The following is a 24,977-nucleotide window of genomic DNA, read 5'->3' as shown; positions in this document are numbered from 1 at the left end:
TTAGGCGTCGAAAGTGAACACTGGAACAAAGCTGTCCAAAGAAGCAAAAGTCACAAAGGTAGGGTGCTCTGCGTCAGATGCCACAGAGCCTCCTCCCCAACCAACCGTCAGTAGTGTGGAGCACGGCGGAGGGAAGCCTCATTTGTAAACTTGGTGCCAACGCGGCGGTTCTAGGCGACGGCTGGCGCAGGAAGTGGAGGCGTCAGTGTCGGTGGTGCAGCAGTGCCATTGTTCCAACAACTGCACAGGCAGAGACGAATCAGCCGAAGGCAGGTTGGCTGCATCGGGAGGCAGATCGGCGAGTGACAATGCCGGTTTCAGTCAATTAACAGACACTGACTGTGGCCATCCGTGGAGGTGGATGATGAAAGTGTTCATACCACGACATAGCACATGGTGAGGGTCTGAATAAGGTGGCTGCAGGACTACTCGGACAGTGACGTCCCGCAGCATAACAAAGTCGCATGTAGCTAGGTCCTTGTGGATGAACACAGGTGGGGTGGTGTGGGGGCGAGGCAAGGGGGTGCGGAGGTGTGCGATGTCTGTGCATACCCATTAGACCAGTGCGGGGATATCCTCAGATGCGGCTGAAGGTGAATCCTTGACGAACCTGGCAGGGAGAAGGAGAGGCTCACCATATAGAACCTTGGCGAGCAAGGCATTAAGATGATCTTTATGAGCTGAGTGAATACCTAGTAGGACCCACGGAAGAGCTTCCAACCATAGGCCTCCGTGGCACATTAGGGCAGCCTTGAGTGTGCATTGCCATCACTTGATCAGGCTGTTTGCCTGTGGGTGGTAGGCTGCGGTATGAAATTTGGCAATGCTGCAGAGTTCGTAGAGGCATGTGAAGAGGGCAGACTCAAACTGGCATCTGTGGTCTGTCGTGAGAGACAAAACAGCCGAAGCGAGTAATCCACACCGAGACGAAGGATGGGGTGAAGGTCTCGGCCGTGATGTTAGTAAGGGGGACTACCTCGACCCAGCGGGTCACATGAGATGAACGATGAGATGTACCTGTAACCCTAGGAAGGGGGGAGGCGTCCAATAATGTCAATATGGATGTGCTGCAAATGCCCCTTTGGAACGTCAAACTTGCCCAATGAAGGCTGAGCATCCCTGACAACCTTGCTGCGCTGGCACGGGACACACACACAGGGCTCCAAGTGTGACAATTTGCTTCACACCAGGCCAGACGAAATGCTCTGTAACCAGCTGTGTTGCAACTTGTGTCCCAGGGTGAGCTAAGACGTGAAAGGCAGTAAAGACCCTATGACGAAGGGTGGCAGGGACCACGGATCGCCAAACCAGATAGTATATGGGGCTCCATGGAGAGCGATGAGTCATTGTCTAATATTATTCACTGTATATCATCGTCGTAGACTTGTAGTCAGGTGAGCTCATCCAGATTCAGTGGTGTAGTTAGCACACAGATGCAGGAAAGGTAGTCCGTCACAACGTTCTCCATGCCGCGGATATAGCATGCATAGGAAGAGAGCTGACAGATGTATTCCATATGGTGGATACACCTCGGCAGAAGGTCCTTAACCAGATTACGAATAGCGTCCATGAGTGGCTTGTGGTCTGTATGGATCATGAAGGGTTGCCCCCCAAGGTCACTACAGAAATGTTTAATCACCTCGTCCAAATGGCCCTCACCAACACTCTCTCTGGCAAAAACACCACTTGACCAAACCGATGCTCGATGCTTTTGGTAACCCTAAAACTACCCTCACCAAAACCGTCACACTCACCCACCCTGACCCTGAGGCCCATGCTGTTGTAAAACAGCACCCACAGTCGCTGGAGTCAGTGGTGTGCTGTTGTAAAACAGCACCCACAGTCGCTGGCACCAGTCGTGATCAAGACATGGGCCTCAGGGTCAGGGTGGGTGAGTGTGACGGTTTTGGTGAGGGTAGTTTTAGGGTTACCAAAAGCATCGAGCATCGGTTTGGTCAAGTGGTGTTTTTGCCAGAGAGAGTGTTGGTGAGGGCCATTTGGACAGAGGCAGCTTGAGGAATATGGTGGCGATAAAAGGTTGCCATACCCAGAAAACAACGGAGTTGAACATAATCCTCAGGGAGAGGAAGTTCAAGTATGGTTTTGACATGAGAACTGGTCGGTCGGAGGCCGTCGGAGGCCGTCGGCAGAGACAGTATGGCCGAGGAAGGTAACAGATGTGAAACACAGTTGAGTTTTATCCTGATTGATCACCACGCTGTTGGCAGCAAGGGCCAACAGACTGCATCGAGGCGAACTTGATGTTCCTCAGTGGAGGAGGAAAAGATAAGTATATCATCTAAGTAAGCATAGGCAAACGGCAGAAGTAGCAAAATGGAATCAATGAACTGCTGCCAAGTCTGCGCAGCATTTTTCATTCCATAAGATGTGTAACATTATTCAAATAGGGCAAAGGGGTTGATGATGGCCATCTTCGGAATGTCCAGTGGATGCATAAGAATCTGATGCCAAGGCTTGGAAAAATCTAAAATGGAGAAAAATGTAGAACCATGGAGTAACTGCATGAAGTCTTGGATATATGGAATGGGGTAGTTATTGATAATGTTGCAGGCATTAAGGGACCTGTAGTCCCTGCACATGCGTAAGGTGTTGTCCTTTTTGGGAACAAGGTGAACAGGTGAAGACCAGTTGCTATCGGAAGGGCTGAGGATGCCCAAAGCCAACAGATCCTGAACGTCCTCTTTGGCACACGGAAGGTTGGAAGCATTAAGGCCCCTGGCCTTATAATGAACAGGCGAACCTTTGGTAGTGTGCATCCTATGACAAGTGCCATTACTGATGGCTGATACTTGAGTAGGAGGGTTGGCAAGAAGGTATCCGCAGGCAACGTTGCTGAACCAGGGTGGCGTAGGTGGTACATTGGCTGTAGTCGGCGATGGAAGGCGCGATGCAGGAACGACACGACGTGAAGAATCAGGAAGAGTTCATGCAGGTGCGTCTTGGGGATTCATCCGCAGCATTGTGGAAAAAAAAAACAGCAGGTGGTAGAATGCTTGACACAGTAGGAGCTTGGCTTGGAGACGCAGTAGAGCCATGTGATGGGTCGTCTCGCTGCAGGGCTGCTGATAGGCGAAGTGTGGTACGCCGTGCATGTGACAATTCAGCAGAGGCAGAGGAGATGCAGGTGCACATGGCATCATTCTGGGTGCGGAGTTCGTCGAATTGTGACAGATCAGCGACCCATGTAGTTAAGCGGTTGGTCAGGGACGCACACTTGGAAAGCGTAGCCAAGGAGGCGGAGAGTGAAGTCATGCTGAACTCGTGGGAGCATGGAACTGTAGAGCCAGACTTGTGGGGTGCGGCATCCTGCTGGTCCGGTGAAAGTTCATAATGGTGTAGAAAATTCATCCCGTTCACAGGTTCATCCACATCGGCAACGTGGAAAGTCAAAGGGAAGGTGTGACCAGTGATAGGTGAAGTGACACCTTGATGGAGCCATGGACTGCAATAGGACAACAACTGGTGGCTATCATGGTCAGGGTAGAAGGGGATAGTGCATCGACAGTGTGCTTGGTTACACGCTAACAACGGCGCCAGTGTTGACGAGAAAGCAAATGCCCATTGATATGTCTGTGGCATAGAGGCATCGCGTCACTGAAGCATTGTGGCACCTAAATGTGCCCGCCAGTCTTGTTCAGGTAAGTGCAAGGCGCGCGGCAGTTGCGAGTGGCATCCCCCTAAGTAGTGTGGAACCAGCACAGCGAGTAGGCCATTTGGCATGGTGGTGCGATATGGGGGGGGGGGGGGGGGGGGTGTTGCAGCTAACTGCTTCAGAGCCAGTAGCCGATCGGGTTGCTGCTCAGGCAACGTTGTTGGGAGCCCGCTGGCAGTACGTCCAGTAGGCTGCTAGGTAGCAGCTTCTGACAGGCAGCTGAGGTGCCGAGGCGACTGCGATGGCCTCTGCCGACAGGGCGCAGAACCAGAGGCGCAGGTGGATCAACTGAGGATGATGGAGAAAACGTTCATGACAGGCGGTGGCAGTGACAAATGATAGCATAGCATAGGCCTGATACGCCATGTGTAACTGAACCTCGAGCACGTTGGCGATGTCAGACGGTAGATAAAGTTGCGGGTCCGAAGGCATTTTGACCATCCTCTACGTCCAAGTGCAGCATCAGGTAAAGATTGATTGTCGATTTATGCAAGTAGGAGTCACTAAAGCTGCGAGGGGGTACAGTCGTCGTGATGCTCCTCATGAATACTGTGATGGATAGCCTCCGCCAGAGGGAGGGAAAGGCATTTGATAAGCAGTTCTTTGGCTGTTGAATATTTGTGTGACATAAGCAGTTGCTGATGACATCCCTATGTGCATGTAGGTGGTTCACCAGGCAGACAAAACGCACGTTTTCGTCCGAAATGCCATGGATGTCCAGTAGATGGTCCACTAACGCAAACCAAGTTTTTGGATTGTCTTTTTGTAATGTAGGTAGCTTAGGGAACCTGCCAGGTAACACATGTTGAGGCAGCACCGGCAGATGGGGATCAGTGCAGGCACAGCAGGACACCTCCGATGGTGGAAGTGCAGTAGCGGTGAACGGTGTGTCACCCAATGGTTTTTATGGGGCAGTGGCCACATGCAACACACAGTGTGGAATGAACCAGCATGTAAGTCAGCACAGTACGTCCAATCTGCAAGCCCAATGAAGAACGTGGCATGAGTGTAATGCCTGGCGCCACTGCAACAGTGGGTTGGGGGTGGTTGCAGTGGAGCCACAGGGTGGCTGACCCGGTAAACGGCGTGTGTGGGACGGCCGGCGCAGTTACGAAGGCGAGCAGAAAGCAGTTGTGGTACAACCATGGGGGAGGGGGGGGGGGGTTTGCGACACCATGTATATTAGAATGCGCTACCCCATGCATAGGATTGTTCGATTCACGGTTCTGGAACTTTGACCTTTGTCAGCACATCAAACCGTTCCGAAGGGAACGATGTACATGACAGATAAACCACAATGTCTTTAACTGGGTCATTCAGGCATAAATAATTGTTCACTTTTAACCAAATTGAAAGTAAGTTCACTTGTCTACTCTTGGTTGCAAGCGGCATAGTTAATGGGGCCAGTTACACTTGCACCAAAAGACATTGGTAGATCCATTGTGACAGAAACAATGCGGGCTGGCACATGAAGTTTGAAAATGACGAAAACAAGCACAAAATAAGTCGGGATAAGATGACGACAGTATTGGGGTCACCACTGTGGCTATCATGTAAGATTAGTTGGGAGATAACACACACTATGTATTCAATACATATTTATTAATAACTCATATCTAACAAATGTAGCAGTTGAACATGTTACACACCGAAAGTGAACACTGGAACAAAGCAGTCCGAAGAAGCAAAAGTCACAAAGACAGGGAGGGCACTCTGCACCAGAGACACCACAAACTCATTTCCTCTCATACAGGACAAAACACTGTCATATTTCTCATTGTACAACATCCACTTATATTCATCTTTCTGCTGTTTTTGGAAAGAACAACCACCACAAACATGACCAGAGCCACCAGAAGCAATATCTGCATATGTTTTACCAAACCACTTTTCTTCTTTGACGAGCAAACAATGAATTTATCCATTAAAAAAACCAACTACAACACAGAAATAAACAAAATAAAAAGGAATTGCAAAAACGTAAATTAAAGCTCACTGCTCCACAAAGAACGATACTGAGTGAGTAAATATCTGTTCAAGCAAAGCAGGTGGTTTAAATCACTACTGGCCATTGCCTGTTGTGTGGGATGTTCAAAAACTTATTTGATGTTTTTGTGAGAGTAGAGCTGAGCAGTTGTCAGTTGTTTCTGGATGATTGAGAAGTGCTGGACCATGATGTTAAAATTGGTGTTAAGTGACAGCTTTGAATTTTTCCCCATTTTTTAAAAAACCCTATTGCATTTTTCTTCTGAGGCCGTGAATTGTGAAGAGAGCAAATATGTATAAAATCCCCTAGCTGCACTGAGTGAGTGCAAGGAGAATCTCACATCTGGCCATGCTGTACCAGCCAAGAGGAAAATGGGACATTATGAGCTGTCAGTGAAAAGTGAAGGTGGAACAGGCACAAGTGCCTAAGCCTTGATGTGCAGAAGAAGAAGAAGAGGAAGAGGAGGAGGAGGAGGAGGAGGAGGAGGCGTTTTCTTTCCCCATTTTGTCAGTGCTGAGCACCCCAGAAAACTTTTGGGGGAGGGTGTGTGAGCACCACAGCAGCCAGTGTCGGCAGCGCTGATTAGTATACCTCTACATGTGAACCATTTGTAGTATGAAAAATATTGAGTCTCTACTCATTTCCTTGCCACATTCGCTGTCACTTTGCAATTGCATCAATGATATGACAGTGTAACATAGAAATATTGTCTACTTTGGTCACGTACATGCGGTCTTTCATGAAGAAATCCAGCAGGTTACTATTGGGGAAATGTGGTGGCCAGACAATGGGTCGTCTGGTTCCAATTCAGTGACAGAGAACATTTGCTGACCTATGCAGCAGAGCTCCATCTTGTTGAAACATGATGCTGGGTTGCAAGTCTTGCATCTTCTCCAACATGTGTGGATACACTGTCTTGCTCACAGTGTTTTCAGCAAACAAGAATGATCCAACAATCGTGTCATGCATTAGCCAGCCACCCCCCGCCCCTCCTCCTCCTCCTCCTCTCCAGGCATTCAGTTTAGGGCTATCACAACATGTTCAATGATAGAATGCGGATGTTGCGAGCCCAAAATCCAATCATCATGTCAGTTAACTGTTCCTGATACATGAAAGCTTGCCTCATCTAATAATAAACCTTCCCAGGAATGTCAATAAGACACAGCATACGCGTAGGAAAATTTTTTTGGCATTGCTTGTCATTCAGCGTCAGATGTTGCAGAAGTTGCACTTTGTAAGCATAAAAATGAAGACGCTGGTGTACTACACGATGCAGTGTGGCTTGGCATACATTGAGTTACCGAGATGCCAGCTGAACTGACTTAAACAGGCTTCTGAAAAATGCTTGTTGGATGTCCTCCATTGTCTCTTCCAAAACACTACGACATGCATTTCCAGAATGTTTCAGAACATTTTCAGTTGCCAGAAACTTAAGAAACAATTTCTTAATTGCTTTCACACCAGGTGAATCAGATCTGTACAACCTACGATAATTTCTTTGCACTGTAATTGGTGATTTTGTTTCTGTAAATCACATTTCTTCTTGTTTGCACTGCTGTGGAGTCGCCATTTTCACTTCATATGATCATGCTGCACTCTGGCGGCAATGGTTGGCACATCTGACGTGGAAATATAAATTCTGTGAGATCTAGCGTACAGTGCAGTTTCATTACCATATCTATTGTAGCCTTTTCTTCTGGGTCTGTGAAAAGTGGGTGGCTTGAAAGGGATACCCTATACTTCAGTAGGTGGATGAGGAAGTCCTTTAATGATCAGCTGAGCTATTTCTTGCAGTACAGAAATTTGTGAGAATCCAAAAATATGTTCCTGTAAGTGGGAGAGGATTTCTGTCAGTCCAGTTTTCTAGGCAAGTGTTGGCTTTAAATAAGTGCGCAGACACACAGTATCCAGAGCAATTAGGTTATGGATCCAAGCAGCTAGCTGGACAGTGGTATTGCTTTGCAGCCAATATATTATATTCATTTCGACAGAAATTTGAATATGGGGTTTTCTGTGACTCTTTCCATACTGACTTTGGAATGTATGATTTGTTGCTGTGGAGATTATCAGCAAAAGTTGCTAGGAGCCAGTTGGAGGTAGTGTGTGAACTGTTAGCAATGTACATATTCCATTCAGTGGTTATACCTCTGAATGTTTCTGAATATGGATTGCTACAGAGCTTCTAAGTATTGACTTTGGAGTAATTAAAAGTTAATCACTGTCTAACAGGTCAATATGAAGCTGGAGATCCTTATTTAAGCTGACTGAGTAGTGTGGCAGATGAAACCAGTAATCCATATCCACAAATAAATGCTACAGATAAAAGTTGCAGAGCACTACTTCACGTTATTTCTCTTGCGCACCACACTTCACTGGTGCAATGTTTTACAAAACAGTAAACAGATAACTTGAAACTCTAAGTTCATTTTAGGAACTGAACCAATTAACATCCAACAAAGGGGATTTTACTGCAGCAGAGAACACTGGATTAAAAGTTACTGATGTCGTAAAACTATATGGAACTTCTTTTTAGGTTATGGCCACGAACAAACTCAAGTAATAAACTCAAAAATAGCGGAAATTTGCGATAAATGTGGGCACATTCCTATCGAAAGGGGAAACCCAAATAGCAGTGTTTATTTTAAAGCTACGTAGTGGTCATGTATTATAAATTGAAAATACTTTAATCTATTAGTTAGCTATTAATAGCAAATAAACAGCAGCTATATGGTAAAATTCATGAGGAAGCTGCTGTTCTCAAAGTAGCAATTTTCTTTGATTTATTCAGACTTATATCACTCAAGAATGATTAGTGCTAAGCAGTATAGTGATGGTTTATTATGCTGTCCAATCAAATTAATGTGACCATCTGTCAAAAACCTGAATAACCACCTTTCACAGCACTGACCACAGCGAGATGAGCAGGAAGAGTCTCAGTGAGGTTTTGGAAGGTACCGACACAGCTGTAGAGCCATGCCAACTCCAGTGTTGTGGCCAGAGGCACTACATTTCTGAGTTGAGGAGACACTGCATGAACAGTCCAATCCAAATGGTCCAACAGATTCTCAATTAGTTCTCAATTCAGGGAGTCTGGTGGGCAGAGTAGTACAGGAAATCCATCCTGCTGTTCTTCAAACCATGCACATTCACTGCGAGTTGCGACACACATTGCACTGTTATGCTGGTAGAACCCATCGTGATGAGGAAAAACAAACTGCACATAGGGGTGGACATGGTCTCCAAAGATAGATGCACACTCGTATTGAATGACTGTGCCTTCCAGAATGATGAGATCACTCGGGGAATGTCAAAAGAACATTTCTCACACCATAGTACTCTCTCCTCCAGCCTGGAGCCTTCACTTTCAGAAATTTCACGCAGTAAATGCGAGTAGCCATCTATCCCATGGAACATAAAATGTGGTTCATCTGAAAAGGCCATCTGTCACCACTCAGTGGATGTCCAGCTGCAGTATTGGTGTGCAAATTCCAGCCTTTGTTGCCAATGAACAGGAGTCCATTATCCAGGCACCTGCTGCGAAGGTCCATACGCAGCAACATTCGTTGAACGGTTATTGAGGAAATACTGTTGGCAGCCCCTTGGCTCACCTGGGCGGTCAGTTGCTCAACAGCTGTATATCTACTCACTCGACAGCCATTATTTACCCATTCACCCATGCACTGTGGTGCACCACAGTTGCCTCAACACCACTTTGCCATGCGTGGTATACTTCAACCACAGTGGCTCATGAGCAATTTACAGACTTGTTGTTTGTTGTAGTCTTCAGTCCTGAGACTGGTCTGATGCAGCTCTCCATGCTACTCTATCCTGTGCAAAGTTCTTCATCTCCCAATACCTACTGCAGCCTAGATCCTTCTGAATCTGCTTAGTGTATTCATCTCTTGGTCTCCCTCTACGATTTTTACCCTCCACGCTGCCCTCCAGTACTAAATTGGTGATCCCTTGATGCCTCGGAACATGTCCTACCAACCGATCCCTTCTTCTAGTCAAGTTGTGCCACAAACTCATCTCCCCAATTCTGTTCAATACCTCATCATTAGTTATGTGATCTACCCATTTAATCTTCAGCATTCTTCTTTAGCACCACATTTCGAAAGCTTATATTCTCTTCTTGTCTAAACTATTTATGGTCCATGTTTCACTTCCATACATGGCTACACTCCATACAAATACTTTCAAAAACGACTTCCTGACACTTAAATCAATACTCAATATTAACATATTTCTCTTCTTCAGAAATGCTTTCCTTGCCATTGCCAGTCTACATTTTATATCCTCTACTTCGACCATCATCAGTTATTTTGCTCCCCAAATAGCTAAACTCCTTTACTACTTTAAGTGTCTCATTTCCTAATCTAATTCCCTCAGCATCACCAGACTTAATTCGACTACATTCCATTATCCTCGTTTTGCTTTTGTTGATGTTCATCTTATACCCTCCTTTCAAGACACTGTCCATTCCGTTCAACTGCTCTTCCAAGTCCTTTGCTGTCTTTGACATAATTACAATGTCATCAGCGAACCTCAAAGTTTTTATTTCTTCTACATGGATTTTAATACCTACTACGAATTTTTCTTTTGTTTCCTTTACTGCTTGCTCAATATACAGATTGAATAGCATCGGGGAGAGGCTACAACCCTGTCTCACTCCCTTACCAACCACTGATTCCCTTTCATGCCCCTCAACTCTTATAACTGCCATCTGCTTTCTGTACAAATTGTAAATAGCTTTTTGCTCCCTGTATTTTACCCCTGCCACCTTCAGAATTTGAAAGAGTATTCCAGTCAACATTGTCAAAAGCTTTCTCGAAGTCTACAAATGCTAGAAACGTAGGTTTGCCTTTCCTTAATCTATTTTCTGAGATAAGTCGTAGGGTCAGTATTGCCTCACGTGTTCCAACATTTCTACGGAATCCAAACTGATCTTCCCAGAGGTCGGCTTCTATCAGTTTTTCCATTTGTCTGTAAAGAATTCGCGTTAGTATTTTGCAGCTGTGACTTATTAAACTGATAGTTCGTTGATTTTCACATCTGTCAGCACCTGATTTCTTTGGGATTGGAATTATTATATTATTCTTGAAGTCTGAGGGTATTTTGCCTGTCTCATACATCTTGCTCACCAGATGGTAGAGTTTTGTTAGGACTGGCTCTCCCAAGGCTGTCAGTAGTTCTGATGGAATGTTGTCTACTCCCGGGGCCTTGTTTCGACTTAGGTCTTTCAGTGCTCTGTCAAACTCTTCACGCAGTATCATATCTTTGAAAATGCTTCCAACCTTGGCCCGAAAGCCAATGATCTTGCTCTTCTGGACATCAGATAAATTTCTCCGTTTCTGCATTAAGACAACTGCACTGATCCCCCACCCCACCCCGAACATTATAACCCTCTGCTACTCATGCAACCACCTCCTATCTGGAGTGGTTATTACACACTGGCATTGAAAATAGGTGGTGGTCACATTAAAGTGACTGGGCAATTATTAATACATTCCTGTTCCATTTGCAAATGGAGTGAGGGGGGGAAACAGCTGTCTATATGCATCTGTGTAAGTCCTAATTTATTTTGTCTTAACTTATCACTGTAATTATACAAGACATATGTTGCTGGAAGTAAAATTGTTCTGCAATCAGTCACAGATACCAGTTGTCTAAGTTTCTTGTTAATGATCTGTAAAGAGAACATTTTCTTTTCTCTGGGGAACACATTCGAGTTCACGGAAATTTTCCATAATACTGGCCTGTTAAACCTACTGGTAACAAATCTAGCAGTAGCTGTCTGAACTGTTTCATATATTCCTTCAACCTGAGCTGTTGGAGATCCCAAACATTCAAGCAGTACTCAACCACAAGCATTCTTTGAAGTTTTCTTTGCAGAAGAACTACACTTTTCTAGAATTCTCCAAATAAACCAAAGTTGACCATTCATCTTCCCTTCAACCAATCATATGCTCATTCCTTTTAATTTTGTTTGCAGTGTTATGTCTAGATATTTACTCAATGTGACTGTCAAGCAGCACATCACTAATATTGTGTTTAAACATTACAGGACTGTTATCCCTACTCATCTACAATGACTTACATTTTTCTACATTTATAGCAAGTAACTACTCATCACATCAAATAGAAATTCAAAGTCATCATCTATCTTTTACATTCACTTAACACTTTTCTGTACACTAAAGAATCGTCAGCAAACAGATGCAGAATGTTGTTCACCCTAACCATCAGATCATTTATGTATATAGAGAGAAAGCTGTCCTATAAAGCTTCCCCGGAGCACACCTAACAATATCTTCATCTATGGTGAACAATCGCCATCAACATCTTTACACTGGATTCTATTACTTAAAAAGTCTGAGCCATTAACATATGAGAACCTACTCCCTATGCTCGGATCCTCATATGTGTGTGCAGTCTGGCACCGTACCAAACATTTTCTGGAAATGTCTGAATATTGAATCTGCCTGCTGCCCTACAATCATGGTTTGGAAGATGTATGAGAAAAAGACAGGCTGTTTAGTGCAAGTGATTCTTTCTAAATCTGTGCTGATTTGTAGACAGTGGCTTATCTGTCTCAAGGCAATTTATTCTATTCAAACTTGTCATATGCTCAATAATTCTGCAACAAACCAACTTTAAGGGCATTGGTCTGTAATTTTGCATGTTCATTGTTTTTCCCTTCTTATATATGGGAGTTATTTGCAGTTCCTTTGGGACATTTGAGGCTTTGCACTAGGCGAGAATTCACAATAAATACAAGTAAGGGGACAACGACGAAGAGTACTTTGGACGTGGCAACTTATTTGTTTTCAACGATTTGAGTTTCTTCTCAATGCCAGGGATACCTACTTCAAAGTCTTCCAAACAGGAGTTTGCGCAACTACAAAACAATGATATTCCTGAAAAATTTTTTGAATGCAAAAATTTTAAACTTCAGTAGTTCTTTTTGTCTTCTATCGCTATGCCAAACTGGCTGACAATTGACAGGATAGAAGCCTTCAATGCACTTGGTGATTATGTAGGAGCAGAATTTTGTCTTGGTTTCAGCAAGATCTTTTGCTAATTTATGACAGTTGTATGCTTTACACACGGAAATTTTCAAACACACGATTTCAACTAACTTTTGCCTGCCGAATATGTGTGATTTTTTTTCTTCAATTGAGAGTACAATAATCAGTTTCTCAGCATTTTCAAAATTTTGTAATGAAACCACGGAGTATCTTTATTGTTAAGCCCGTTACTCGGCACATCCTGCTTCAGGAGAGTTATTTACAAATGGTCCAAAATTTGCTGATAAACGATGTCCACTCATTGTCTGACAAGGGAATGATCAGACTTGTCATTTTGAAAACTGTTGCTTTTTTCTTTTACTGCTGTGAGTTAGCACTGAACAGTGCGTAAACAATATTTTACCCGCTGACATGGCCTGGAAGTCTCTAAAAAACCTTTACAAAGTAAGATGTTTGTCGAATGGTTCTTGCACATTTAACTGCTTACTATACAGCCCTGACTTCCGTTGTTCTGCTATGCCAGTGCCATCTAGGGTGGCTTTAGCTACACGCCACACTGTTGCCACAGCAATGAGAAAGCCGATTCGCCCAGTGAAAGCAATATTTAAGATAATTAAACTTTCGTTGACGAGTACAACTGCAAACACGATGTACAACTGCCCTATGAGTCACAGACGTTATTAGACAAAGCCAGGTCGGTGTTAAATGAGTCAGACCTCATATCAGCATATTTTGAGGAGTGCCACACACATTTAATCAAATTTTGAAGCCTTGAGAGGATGTACTGCTGGCTGCAACTCTAGAATGTTATCACACTGATAGACTGGAAACTGCAGTGATGAACTCACAATAATTTCTCTGTTAGTTTTCTGTAACATTCTTTCCACTGACGGAAAAATTCTCTAACAGTTTATGTTCATTGTACTGAGTGACATCTGAACTATCTCTGCTTTGTTGGAGCTCGAAATACTGCTTTTAATGAATCAGAACTTTTATGACCTGACCACCAATCTAGAAGAGGAGTTGTTCTCACAGAACAGAAGAAAAGCATGATGCACGAGACAGCTAATGTTTTTCATTTCCCATTTTTCCTAAATTCCAATGGGTCTACCACAAGATTGTCTGCATAGAACTTTGTTTTTCTGCCACATGGTCTGAAACATTCAGTTTATTCCTTACGACATACGTATAATTTAGGAAGCAATGAAGCACCCATTCTAATTAGGCACCTTTTAGTGTATGAATGGTTGAGTGCAATCGCCTCTGTTTTCCCCTTTCTTTTAGCACCTATTTCTTTTTGAAAACCAGACTAATCTGCACGTTAAACTTAAAATTCACTAAAACTAGCGATCTTATGCTTTGCGTTCATAATAAAAGCTTTCATTTCTGTTTGAATCCCTTAATTTTCAAACTTGTTTCTCAATATGTCTGCTTGTGTGTGTGTATATGCGGATGGATATGTGTGTGCGCGCGCGAGCGCGAGAGAGAGTGTATACCTGTCCTTTTTTCCCCCTAAGGTAAGTCTTTCCGCTCCCGGTATTGGAATGACTCCTTACCCACTCCCTTAAAACCCAAATCCTTTTGTCTTTCCCTCTCCTTCCCTCTTTCCTGACGAGGCAACCGTTGGTTGCGAAAGCTAGAATTTTGTGTGTATGTTTGTGTTTGTTTGTGTGTCTATCGACCTGCCAGCACTTTTGTTTGGTAAGTCTCATCGTCTTTCTTTTTCAATATGTATTTTGTTATTTTTCTTGGCACAATTGTATGTGTTCTATTGAAATGGTAGCTCAAAAAGTCATACAATTGACTGTCTCAATCTCTAGTCAACTCTTATGTCATCTAGTGACTTTTTCCACCTATACAATTCATATTCAGAACGGACAAAGCAATATGTATTTTGAACAGTACTGACATACAGCAATTTCTTACCACTTTCAACCAACCAAAACATTGCTGCTTTTTGTCTTATAAGTGATTTTAGTTACTGGTGTTGCTTTTGGAGATAACATGATTGTATGTGGCATTACTTTTGGAGATAACTGATGATTATACACGACACTATCAGTCAAAGAGTCTTCACGGGTAAGTTTCTTTACCGTCTGCAGATTTGCAATCTGCAATCTGCAACATCAAGTGTTTCAGTCGTTTCTAGCCACATGTCTGCACCATTTCCATGTTCGTCTAGAAATTTAACTACCATTTCACACAGCATATAATCTTCACACGTGTTCTGTTGCTGGCTTCAGTTGACATCTGATGTCTATCTCCATAGTGAGCAGAAAAATATTTGCAGTGCCTGCTGTCACCTGTGAGGGTAGACTATGTTCATCTATACTCCACAAGCAATTTCATGCTGAAGTACAGAATTGCTTTCACAACTAGCACCAGGGCTATATTTTTCAAAATATGTACCAGGAATTGAAAACATCTCAAAGAAACGGATATTAGTTCCCCTTTTCCACCAAAACCTTGCAGCAATATTCCTCTTTAGTGAATGCTGCCTAGAATGAGCCAAATGAAAAGATGCTTGGAAAAATATACAACAAAACTGACACACCAGTCACAATACAATGTTTGTTTATTCATTCATTCATTCATTCATTCATTCATTCACTAACCAAGCAGTGGCAGAACAACACACACAAGGATATTTAAATTTGCACGATTTTGGAGGCTGGCAGAAGGGTTGAAGGAGAAGGGCTGGTGAGGTTCAGGAAATGGGATAGTTCAGGAAAGTCTCCCAGAGCACCGGGTTAGGAGAGACTAACCGCATGGGATAAGAAGTCTGGTGACTCCCATGACATGGGGTTCTGGGCAACTTTTACAAACTTTCCCCATTCCTAGACCTCACCCACCCTTTTGCTTCACCCTTCTTCCTTCTGCTTCAACCCTCCTGCGATCACTTTGTGATTAGATTTTTTTATAAATCCAGTTCCATTATAGTTTCAAAAATGGATTATTTTCATTAACATTTATTTATTGTTATATTCAATAACTTCGTGCATACTCAAGGATGCTCCACAAATTGTGTTTTACACAAATTTATTTTTCACATAAATTACAGAAAGTAGAACAGTGAAATCTCCACTTAGATTGTTAACATTTTTAAGACTTTGCACTCAAAGTTTATTCAACAACGATCTTTGTTGCACTTCTTTATGATGATATAACTTGAGTTATCATCTAAGTTATATTTGTAAACAGCCAGTTTTGATCATTAAATGTGGTCATAAAATATTATAACATTAACAGCATATTCTTACTTCCAGATGGACTCTGGAGAATGCATTTTCTACTTGGCTTATAGGATCTTAGATAATTTGCCTACAGATTAAGAGAGGCTTCTGTTCCAACGATAATTACCCATCTCGTACCCCATTTCTTGAAGATATGAGCAGTGAAGTTTTACATGGACAGATTCAAGTCCCCTACATTTTGTATTCAGAACTGACGGAATTGCAGCCACCTTGCCTACATTTTATTTACATTAATTGCAAACTGCATAATTTTGTTTGAGGATAAAAATAGTAATAATAATTATCTACTTTAACTGCTAGAATCCGCTTCTTTACCCTAAGAGATTTAACTATTTTCAGAAGATTGGTACATCATCGGGGATGTCATCTTAAGGATTTGAATGAACATTATATTGAAGTGAGGCATTTATTTTCAACATGAAAATATAGAATTTTTCAGATATTCCTCTACATGTTTAGGTAATGATTCGACAGTTAACAACATTTCTTAACTACAAGGTGACCTGTTGTTTATTCAGTTTGCTAAATATATCCTCAAGCACGCTTAGCTGCAGGAGGAGTCTGTTTCAACTGAAGAATAATGGAACGCATGCGGGAGACATCCTTACTGGTCTTGCTTGATTTAGGGTTGAAATCACACAGCTTTGCAATCCTCTCCCACTCAGTGCCTGGCTCAATTTCTCCTGCTTCAGCAACAAATTGTTTCTCAGCATTCCTGTAAAGTTAATGAAATGTTATTCAATTTATCTCTGCTATAGGATATTTAAATAAATATGATCAGCAGCTGTTAGTAATTATGCAAATTATTTTAGCAAAATATATAGCACTTACTTAGCTGCTTCCCTGTGCAGCATTAAAAAAAGAAGAGAATATTTAATATTACATTTTCATTACAACTGATAGCATATTTTCAGCATAAAAGTCTTTGTGCAATGGCAAGAATAAATTACAACAGTGAGTTACACCATGTTAAATATGCATTTGTTCCATAATCTTCCCAAAGTTGACAACGGTGGGAGGGGGGGGGGGTGTTTAATGGTGGCCCAGCTATTCCACAAAGAATAAACATTTTAGAGCAAGGAAGCCCTCCAAGAGGAAGCAGGTAATATAATTGCTTTTCCAAACTTAACAATGGACTCTTTAGAGCCAATCATTCCAACTTACCGATTTGCCGCCTTTGTTTTGGCTATCTGCTCCTCATGATGCTTATACCATTCTTCCAGCTCTTTCTTAGCTTGCTCCCGTAGTTCTTCCTTCCGTTTTTCTTCATTAGCATCTAAAAACAGGAATATATTGTTCTCAAAACAGACACAGAAGATTAGTACTAATGAATGATTAATTTGTCAGTGTAGTCTTATTATATCTTATTTTGCAGTTGCTAAGTGTTTAGCAATACCACACTGAATTAAAGATAATATATTTAGTTTTTTACTGTACAGAAAAATTAGAAAAACATGTTATGAGAGCCTTACATTAGTATGTAAACAACCTTTAAATTGTGGCAGGCTCCTGCACCCAACCAGACACAGATTTTCCATGACAAATTGATATTTCAGGATGCACAGCTTATGCATATTTACTTACAAAAGCTACTTATGTTCTACTGATCTGTATATCATCGATTTCAGACAAATTCAAACGATTTAAATGCCACTACTAGAAGTCAAAATACCATCAATTTTCAAGATTCTTTGCAATGAGCTTCAAGGAAAAAAGTGGAAATCAAATAACATCTTTAGTAAGAAGGGGATTCAGTGACCATTTCCTTGTCATCTATACTGATCTGTAGTGATTGAGTCAGCTGGCAGAGTGATGGAATATCAACTGAAGATTTGATTCTTCTTTATTCCTAAGACAATAGTAACCAAAAAGGACTATTGAACCTTTGGTAAAATGTGTCAATTTACAGGCAATGAACTAGTGTGTATAAAATATTAGCTCCATTTCGGTGAAACTATGTTTAAACCCAACTATTATTTTTCCACAGAAAGAAATATCTTTTGCTGTATTTGTATACAAGACCTTTCAGTACTTTTAAGTCTGTCATCAGTATCACCAAATTTCAAAACAAATAAAGAACTGTATACTAACTTTAGTACCTGCAAGTGCTACCCATACAGATATGCCAAAAGCCATTTATGCAGTCAAGAGCAATATGTCTAAAGAGGATGCCACACTGCCACACAAGAACAAGGTGACAGACACTAACCTTAGGTGATTAAGGGTCGGGGGCATGGGGGGGGGGGGGGGGGGAAGTAGTGCAGCAGTATGAGCACTCTTGTTACACCTATGCTGTGTACAGTAATGATCTTCCACAAGGACTGTGTTGCTTACGAACTGATTTCTGAATTGTGTTGATTAACACTACACAATCTAGTGTACATAACGTTCCATCCTGCTAAATATTTTATATCTGCAACAGCAACAACTTTCAACAGCAATAACAACTTCAACTGCAGCAGCCAAAGCAGTTGAGTGAATTAATTATGCAGAAGGAATCATCCTCTACCACCAATCAACAGACGTAAGAAGCACTGCAGCAGCTTTCAAGTCCTGTTACCTGCATTACCAGCACCGAATTATGATTGAGAACTACGAATCCTGTGCCAAACAACTACAACGGCACTTTGCAGCATTTAAGGTAAACAACAAGCAGGGTCAGAAAGCATTCACTGTATTTGTGTGGTTGGTTGGTTAGTTGGTTGGAGAAGGGACTAAACTACGCGGTGATCAGTCCCTCTGATCTTAGATTAACTAAAACTTATAAAATCCCACATTAAAAGAGGGAACCACAATATCCATAAAACTATGAACTATTGACAGGAAAGGAAGGAAAAGGATGGAAGAAGAGGTGAGAAAGAAAGTGACTAATGATAGGGGCACAGGAGACAAGAGAGATGCTCAAGACATAACAGACCCCATAAGGAAAGGAGTGGGGAGGCAGAGGGCTGGGTTGAACCACCACGCCCACTTGAAGCCAATCCAGTCAGGGTGAAGGGAGGAGCAAGAGGGCCTGCCATCCCTTCCACTCACCGATAAGGTGGAACGTCCCTCCCTTAAATAAAGTGATAAAAACCCCCTGTCATGAATAAAACTTAAAACGAGATCTGCCATTGAGGCATTGTCAGCCAACACCAGGGATAGCGAGTCTGGAAAGCTAAAAGTCCGTCGCAGGGTGGCTAAGTTCAGGCAGTCCAATAAGATGTGAGCCAAAGTCAACATCGATCCACAACAACAGCGAGGGGGGGGGGAGGGTCCTAACGATGGAAGAGATAACCATGAGTCAACCAAGTATGGCCAATGTGGAGCCGGCATAGAACGACAGAGGCCTTCCGAGGGGCCCAGGAAGAGGACTGCCACAGAGTTTTAGAATCCTTAATCACCCTAAGCTTGTTCGGTGAAGGAGTGTGCCATTCTGCATCCCAAAGGCCCAAAACCTGATGACGTAATGCCGAGTGAACATCTATTTCCGGAATGCCAATAGCAAGCGATGGCCTGGTAGTAGCCAACTTAGCCAGCCAATCAGCAAGTTCATTGCCAGGAATCCCAACATGGCCTAGGGTCCAAATGAAAACCACTGAGCATCCACGTTGAGCAAGGAGAGAGAGAGGGAGTCCTGGATAGCGATGACCATTGGGTGGCGAGGGAAGCAATGGCCGATAGTGAGCAAACCACTCAATGAGTCACTACAGATAGTGAAGGATGCTCCTGATCAGGAGTGGATATGGTCCAGTGCATGCAAGATTGCTACCAATTCTGCTGTAAAAACACTACAGCCATCAGGCAAGGAACGAAGTTCTGTGCATTGCGCATAGGTGTAAGCAAAACCAGTGCAGCCAGCAACCATGGAGCCATTAGTATAAATCACTTCTGAACCCTGAAATGAACTGAGGAGACAGTAGAATTGGTGGCGAAGGGCCATGGGAGGGACAGAATCCTTTTGAATCTGCATCTACATCTACATTTATACTCCGCAAGCCACACAACGGTGTGTGGCGGAGGGCACTTTACGTGCCACTGTCATTACCTCCCTTTCCTGTTCCAGTCGCGTATGGTTCGCAGGAAGAACGACTGCCGGAGAGCCTCCGTGCGCGCTCGAATCTCTCTAATTTTATATTCGTGATCTCCTCGGGAGATATAAGTAGGGGGAAGCAATATATTCGATACCTCATCCAGAAACGCACCCTCTCGAAACCTGGAAAGCAAGCTACACCGCGATGCAGAGCGCCTCTCTTGCAGAGTCTGCCACTTGAGTTTGCTAAACATCTCCGTAATGCTATCACGGTTACCAAATAACCCTGTGACGAAACGCGCCGCTCTTCTTTGGATCTTCTCTATCTCCTCCGTCAACCCGAACTGGTATGGATCCCACACTGATGAGCAATACTCAAATATAGGTCAAACGAGTGTTTTGTAAGCCACCTCCTTTGTTGATGGACTACATTTTCTAAGGACTCTCCCAATGAATCTCAACCTGGTACCCGCCTTACCAACAATTAATTTTATATGATCATTCCACTTCAAATCGTTCCACACGCGTACTCCCAGATATTTTACAGAAATAACTGCTACCAGTGTTTGTTCCGCTATCATATAATCATATAATAAAGGATCCTTCTCTCTATGTATTCACAATATATTACATTTGTCTATGTTAAGAGTCAGTTGCCACTCCCTGCACCAAGTGCCTATCCGCTGCAGATCTTCCTGCATTTCGCTACAATTTTCTAATGCTGCAACTTCTCTGTATACTACAGCATCATCTGCGAAAAGCCGCATGGAACTTCCAACACTATCTACTAGGTCATTTATATATATTGTGAAAAGCAATGGTCCCATAACACTCCCCTGTGGCACGCCAGAGGTTACTTTAACGTCTGTAGACTTCTCTCCATTGATAACAACTTGCTGTGTTCTGTTTGCTAAAAACTCTTCAATCCAGCCACACAGCTGGTCTGATATTCCGTAGGCTTAGTTTGTTTATCAGGCGACAGTGCGGAACTGTATCAAACGCCTTCCGGAAGTCAAGAAAAATAGCATCTACCTGGGAGCCTGTATCTAATATTTTCTGGGTCTCATGAACAAATAAAGCGAGTTGGCTCTCACACGATCGCTGTTTCCGGAATCCATGTTGATTCCTACATAGTAGATTCTGAGTTTCCAAAAACGACATGATACTCGAGCAAAAAACATGTTCTAAAATTGAGAGATGACGACAGAGCTGTGGCCGAGACACACACCAAGGAGGGGTACGTGCGTGAGCAGAAAAGAGGCGGTAAAGGGAATTGCTTGAGCTCAGAAAAGAGTGACTGAATGCAGACAGCCATGGTAAGTCCACATCGTGGCCGCCGCTGTGGCGGCTGGGGTGATCTCCGTATCTGGATAAAGGAGACCATACTTAGGGTGCAGCAAATGCGGAGCGCATAAGATATCAGCTGTTGTTGGCGCAAAACTCACAGTGGTGGAATCCCTGCCTCTGCAAGAAGACTAAGTACGGGGCTAGTCCGCAAGGCACCGGTCACAAGTCAGACGCCACAGTGGTGGATGGGGTCTAGGATCTGCAGTGTTAAAGGCAACGCAGAACCATGGACAGGACTTCCATAGTCTAAACGAGACTGGACCAACACTGCAGAAAGTGTCATCACTTTCTGCAGGACCTGACCATCATTTTGCAGGACAATGCTCCAGCATGTAAGTGCAAGCTGTTACGGATTTGTTTGGCTGATGGGGCTGCTGAGTGCTATACCACCTACTGCACTCCCCTGACTCAAGCCCACGCAAGTTCAACTATTTCTAAACTGGAGGAAACACTTCACAGCATTCGTTTCAGAATGGCTACAAATCCGTCGGGCAATAGACCGCGCCGCTTGAACTGTCAACACAATTGGCACTGCTTCGAGTAGCCTATGACTTCCACATCGCTGGCAACGGGTTATATAAAATGCTGGTGAATAATTTGAAGCTCAGTAAAAATTTGAAACAAATATCTATTTTGTACAAGCTGTAAATAAAATAATAAGAGTGGAGAAACTTCAGGATAAGGAAATCAGGCACAAGTATATAACCGTGATCTCAGAAAGGTACCAGTTAATTGAATGTAGTCAATTATAGTCACTGGAAAAGGAATGGACAAGCTACAGGGACACAGTACTAGAAGTGGCTAAAGAATGTCTTGGAACAGTAGTGTGTAAAGGTAGGATGACAAACAGGCGTATCAAAAGTGGCTACATACTAGAATTCAGGTAGACAGAGAAAGTTATGTTGAAGAAAGCAACGAAGCCCAACAGATAATTACAGTATCCAAGAAGAAATCTTGGGAAGACTTTGAAAACAGGTTGGAGACTTTGGTTCAAACTGCTGGAAAACCATTCTGGAGTGTAATTAGCAGTCTTCGAAAGGGAGGTAAGAAGGAAATGACAAGTATTTTGGACAGGTCAGGAAAACTGCTGGTGAATCCTGTTGATGCCTTTGGCAGATGGAAGGAATATTTTTAAGAGTTGCTCAATGTAGGTGAAAATACGATCAGTAACGCTTCAGATTTCGATGTACAGTGGGATAGGAATGATGATGGAAATAGGATCACATTTGAGGAAGTGGAGAAAATGGTCAATAGATTGCAGTGCAATAAAGCAGCTGGGGTGGATGAAATTAAGTTGGAACTCATCAAAAACAGTGGCATGTCAGGTCTTAAATGGCTACACAGGTTAATTGAAATGACGTGGGATTTGGGACAGGTTCCATCAGACTGGACGAAAGCAGTAATCACACCAATCTTTAAACATGGAAACAGAAAAGATTGTAACAACTACAGAGGTATCTCTTTAATCAGTGTTGTGGGTAAAATCTTCTCAGGTATTGTTGAAAGGAAAGTGTGAGTATTAGTTGAGGACAAATTGGATGAAAATCAGAGTGGGTTTAGGCCTCAGAGGTTGTCAGGACCAGGTCTTTAGTTTACGGCAAATAAGGGAGAAGTGTTACGAGTGGAACAGGGAATTGTATCAATGCTTTATAGATCTAGGAAAGGCATATGACCGGGTTCCTAGGAGGAAGTTATTGTCTGTTCTATGAAATTGTGGAATAGGAGGCAAACTTTTGCAAGCAATTAAAGGTCTTTACATAGATTACAAGTCACTGAGGAATGAAATAAATAGGAAGTGCAGGGAAGCTAAGACGAAATGGCTGCAGGAAAAATGTAAAGACATCGAAAAAGATATGATTGTCGGAAGGACAGACTCAGCATACAGGAAAGTCAAAACAACCTTTGGTGACATTAAAAGCAACGGTGGTAACATTAAGAGTGCAACGGGAATTCCACTGTTAAATGCAGAGGAGAGAGCAGATAGGTGGAAAGAATACATTGAAAGCCTCTATGAGGGTGAAGATTTGTCTGATGTGATAGAAGAAGAAATAGGAGTCGATTTAGAAGAGATAGGGGATCCAGTATTAGAATCAGAATTTAAAAGAGCTTTGGAGGACTTACGGTCAAATAAGGCAGAAGGGATAGATAACATTCCATCAGAATTTCTAAAATCATTGGGGGAAGTGGCAACAAAACGACTATCACGTTGGTGTGTAGAATATATGAGCCTGGCGATATACCATCTGACTTTCGGAAAAGCATCATCCACACAATTCCGAAGACGGCAAGAACTGACAAGTGCGAGAATTGTCGCACAATCAGCTTAACAGCTCATTCATCGAAGCTGCTTACAAGAATAATATACAGAAGAATGGAAAAGAAAATTGAGAATGCGCTTGGTGACTATCAGTTTGTCTTTATGAAAAGTAAAGGGACGAGAGACGCAATTCTGACATTACGGCTAATAATGGCAGCAAGGTTAAAGAAAAATCAAGACACTTTCATAGGATTTGTCGACCTGGAAAAAGCGTTCGACAATATGAAATGGTGCAAGCTGTTCGAGATTCTGAAAAAAGTAGGGGTTAGGTATAGGGAGAGACGGGTCATAGACGATATGTACAACAACCACGAGGGAATAATAAGAGTGGACAATCAAGAACGAAGTGCTCGTATTAAGAAGGGTGTAAGACAAGGCTGTAGCCTTTCGCCCCTACTCTTCAATCTGTACATCGAGGAAGCAATGATGGAAATAAAAGAAAGGTTCAGGAGTGGAATTAAAATACAAGGTGAAAGGATATCAATGATACGATTCGCTGATGACATTACTATCCTGAGTGAAAGTGAAGAAGAATTAAATGATCTGCTGAACAGAATGAACAGTCTAATGAGTACACAGTATGGTTTGAGAGTAAATCAGAGAAAGACGAAGGTAATGAGAAGTAGTAGAAATGAGAACAGTGAGAAACTTATCAGGATTGATGGTCACGAAGTGAATGACGTTAAGGAATTCTGCTACCTAGGCAGTGAAATAACCAATCATGGACGGAGCAAAGAGGACATCAGAAGCAGACACGCTATGGCAAAAAATGCATTTCTGGTCAAGAGAAGTCTACTAATATCAAATACCATCCTTAATTTGAGGAAGAAATTTCTGAGGATGTACGTCTGGAGTACAGCATTGTATGGTAGTGAAACATGGACTGTGGGAAAACCGGAACAGAAGAGAATCGAAGCATTTGAGATGTGGTCCTATAGACCAATGTTGAAAATTAGGTGGACCGATAAGGTAAGGAATGAGGAGGTTCTACACAGAATCGGAGAGGAAAGGAATATGTGGAAAACACTGATAAGGAGAAGGGACAGGATGATAGGACATCTGCTAAGACATGAGGGAATGACTTCCATGGTACTAGAGGGAGCTGTAGAGGGCAAAAACTGTAGAGGAAGACAGAGATTGGAATACGTCAAGCAAATAATTGAGGACGTAGGTTGCAAGTGCTACTCTGAGATGAAGAGGTTAGCAGAGGAAAGGAATTTGTGGCGGGCTGCATCAAACCCGTCAGTAGACTGTTAAGGGGGGGGGGGGGGGAGGGGGGAAATAGTCAGGCAGCAGAGTTGACGGTAAATTGAGTTCATGGTTCAGAGTAGTTTCAGGGGTAAGACAAGGCTGCAACCT

The 24,977-nt window shown here is 42.8% G+C and overlaps 1 protein-coding gene across 4 annotated transcripts in view; it reads right to left on the bottom strand.

Annotated features, from left to right (window-relative positions):
* Positions 1-15,641: 15,641 nt before the first annotated feature.
* The window catches only part of LOC126094659 (clathrin light chain), a 74,385-nt gene continuing 65,049 nt past the window's right edge, over positions 15,642-24,977 (bottom strand). For all 4 annotated transcript variants that reach the window (XM_049909163.1, XM_049909165.1, XM_049909164.1 and 1 more), the window contains 2 exons: positions 17,107-17,218; positions 15,642-16,657 (listed from right to left, as the gene is read on the bottom strand). In XM_049909163.1, the coding sequence (XP_049765120.1) occupies positions 16,477-16,657; positions 17,107-17,218 (293 nt within the window). In that variant the 3' untranslated portion in view covers positions 15,642-16,476. The remainder of the gene's footprint in view (positions 16,658-17,106; positions 17,219-24,977) is intronic.

The sequence above is a fragment of the Schistocerca cancellata genome, chromosome 8, assembly GCF_023864275.1.
Source record: "Schistocerca cancellata isolate TAMUIC-IGC-003103 chromosome 8, iqSchCanc2.1, whole genome shotgun sequence".
Classification (NCBI taxonomy): Eukaryota; Metazoa; Arthropoda; class Insecta; order Orthoptera; family Acrididae; genus Schistocerca; species Schistocerca cancellata.
This window is presented reverse-complemented; position numbering and strand designations above follow the sequence as displayed.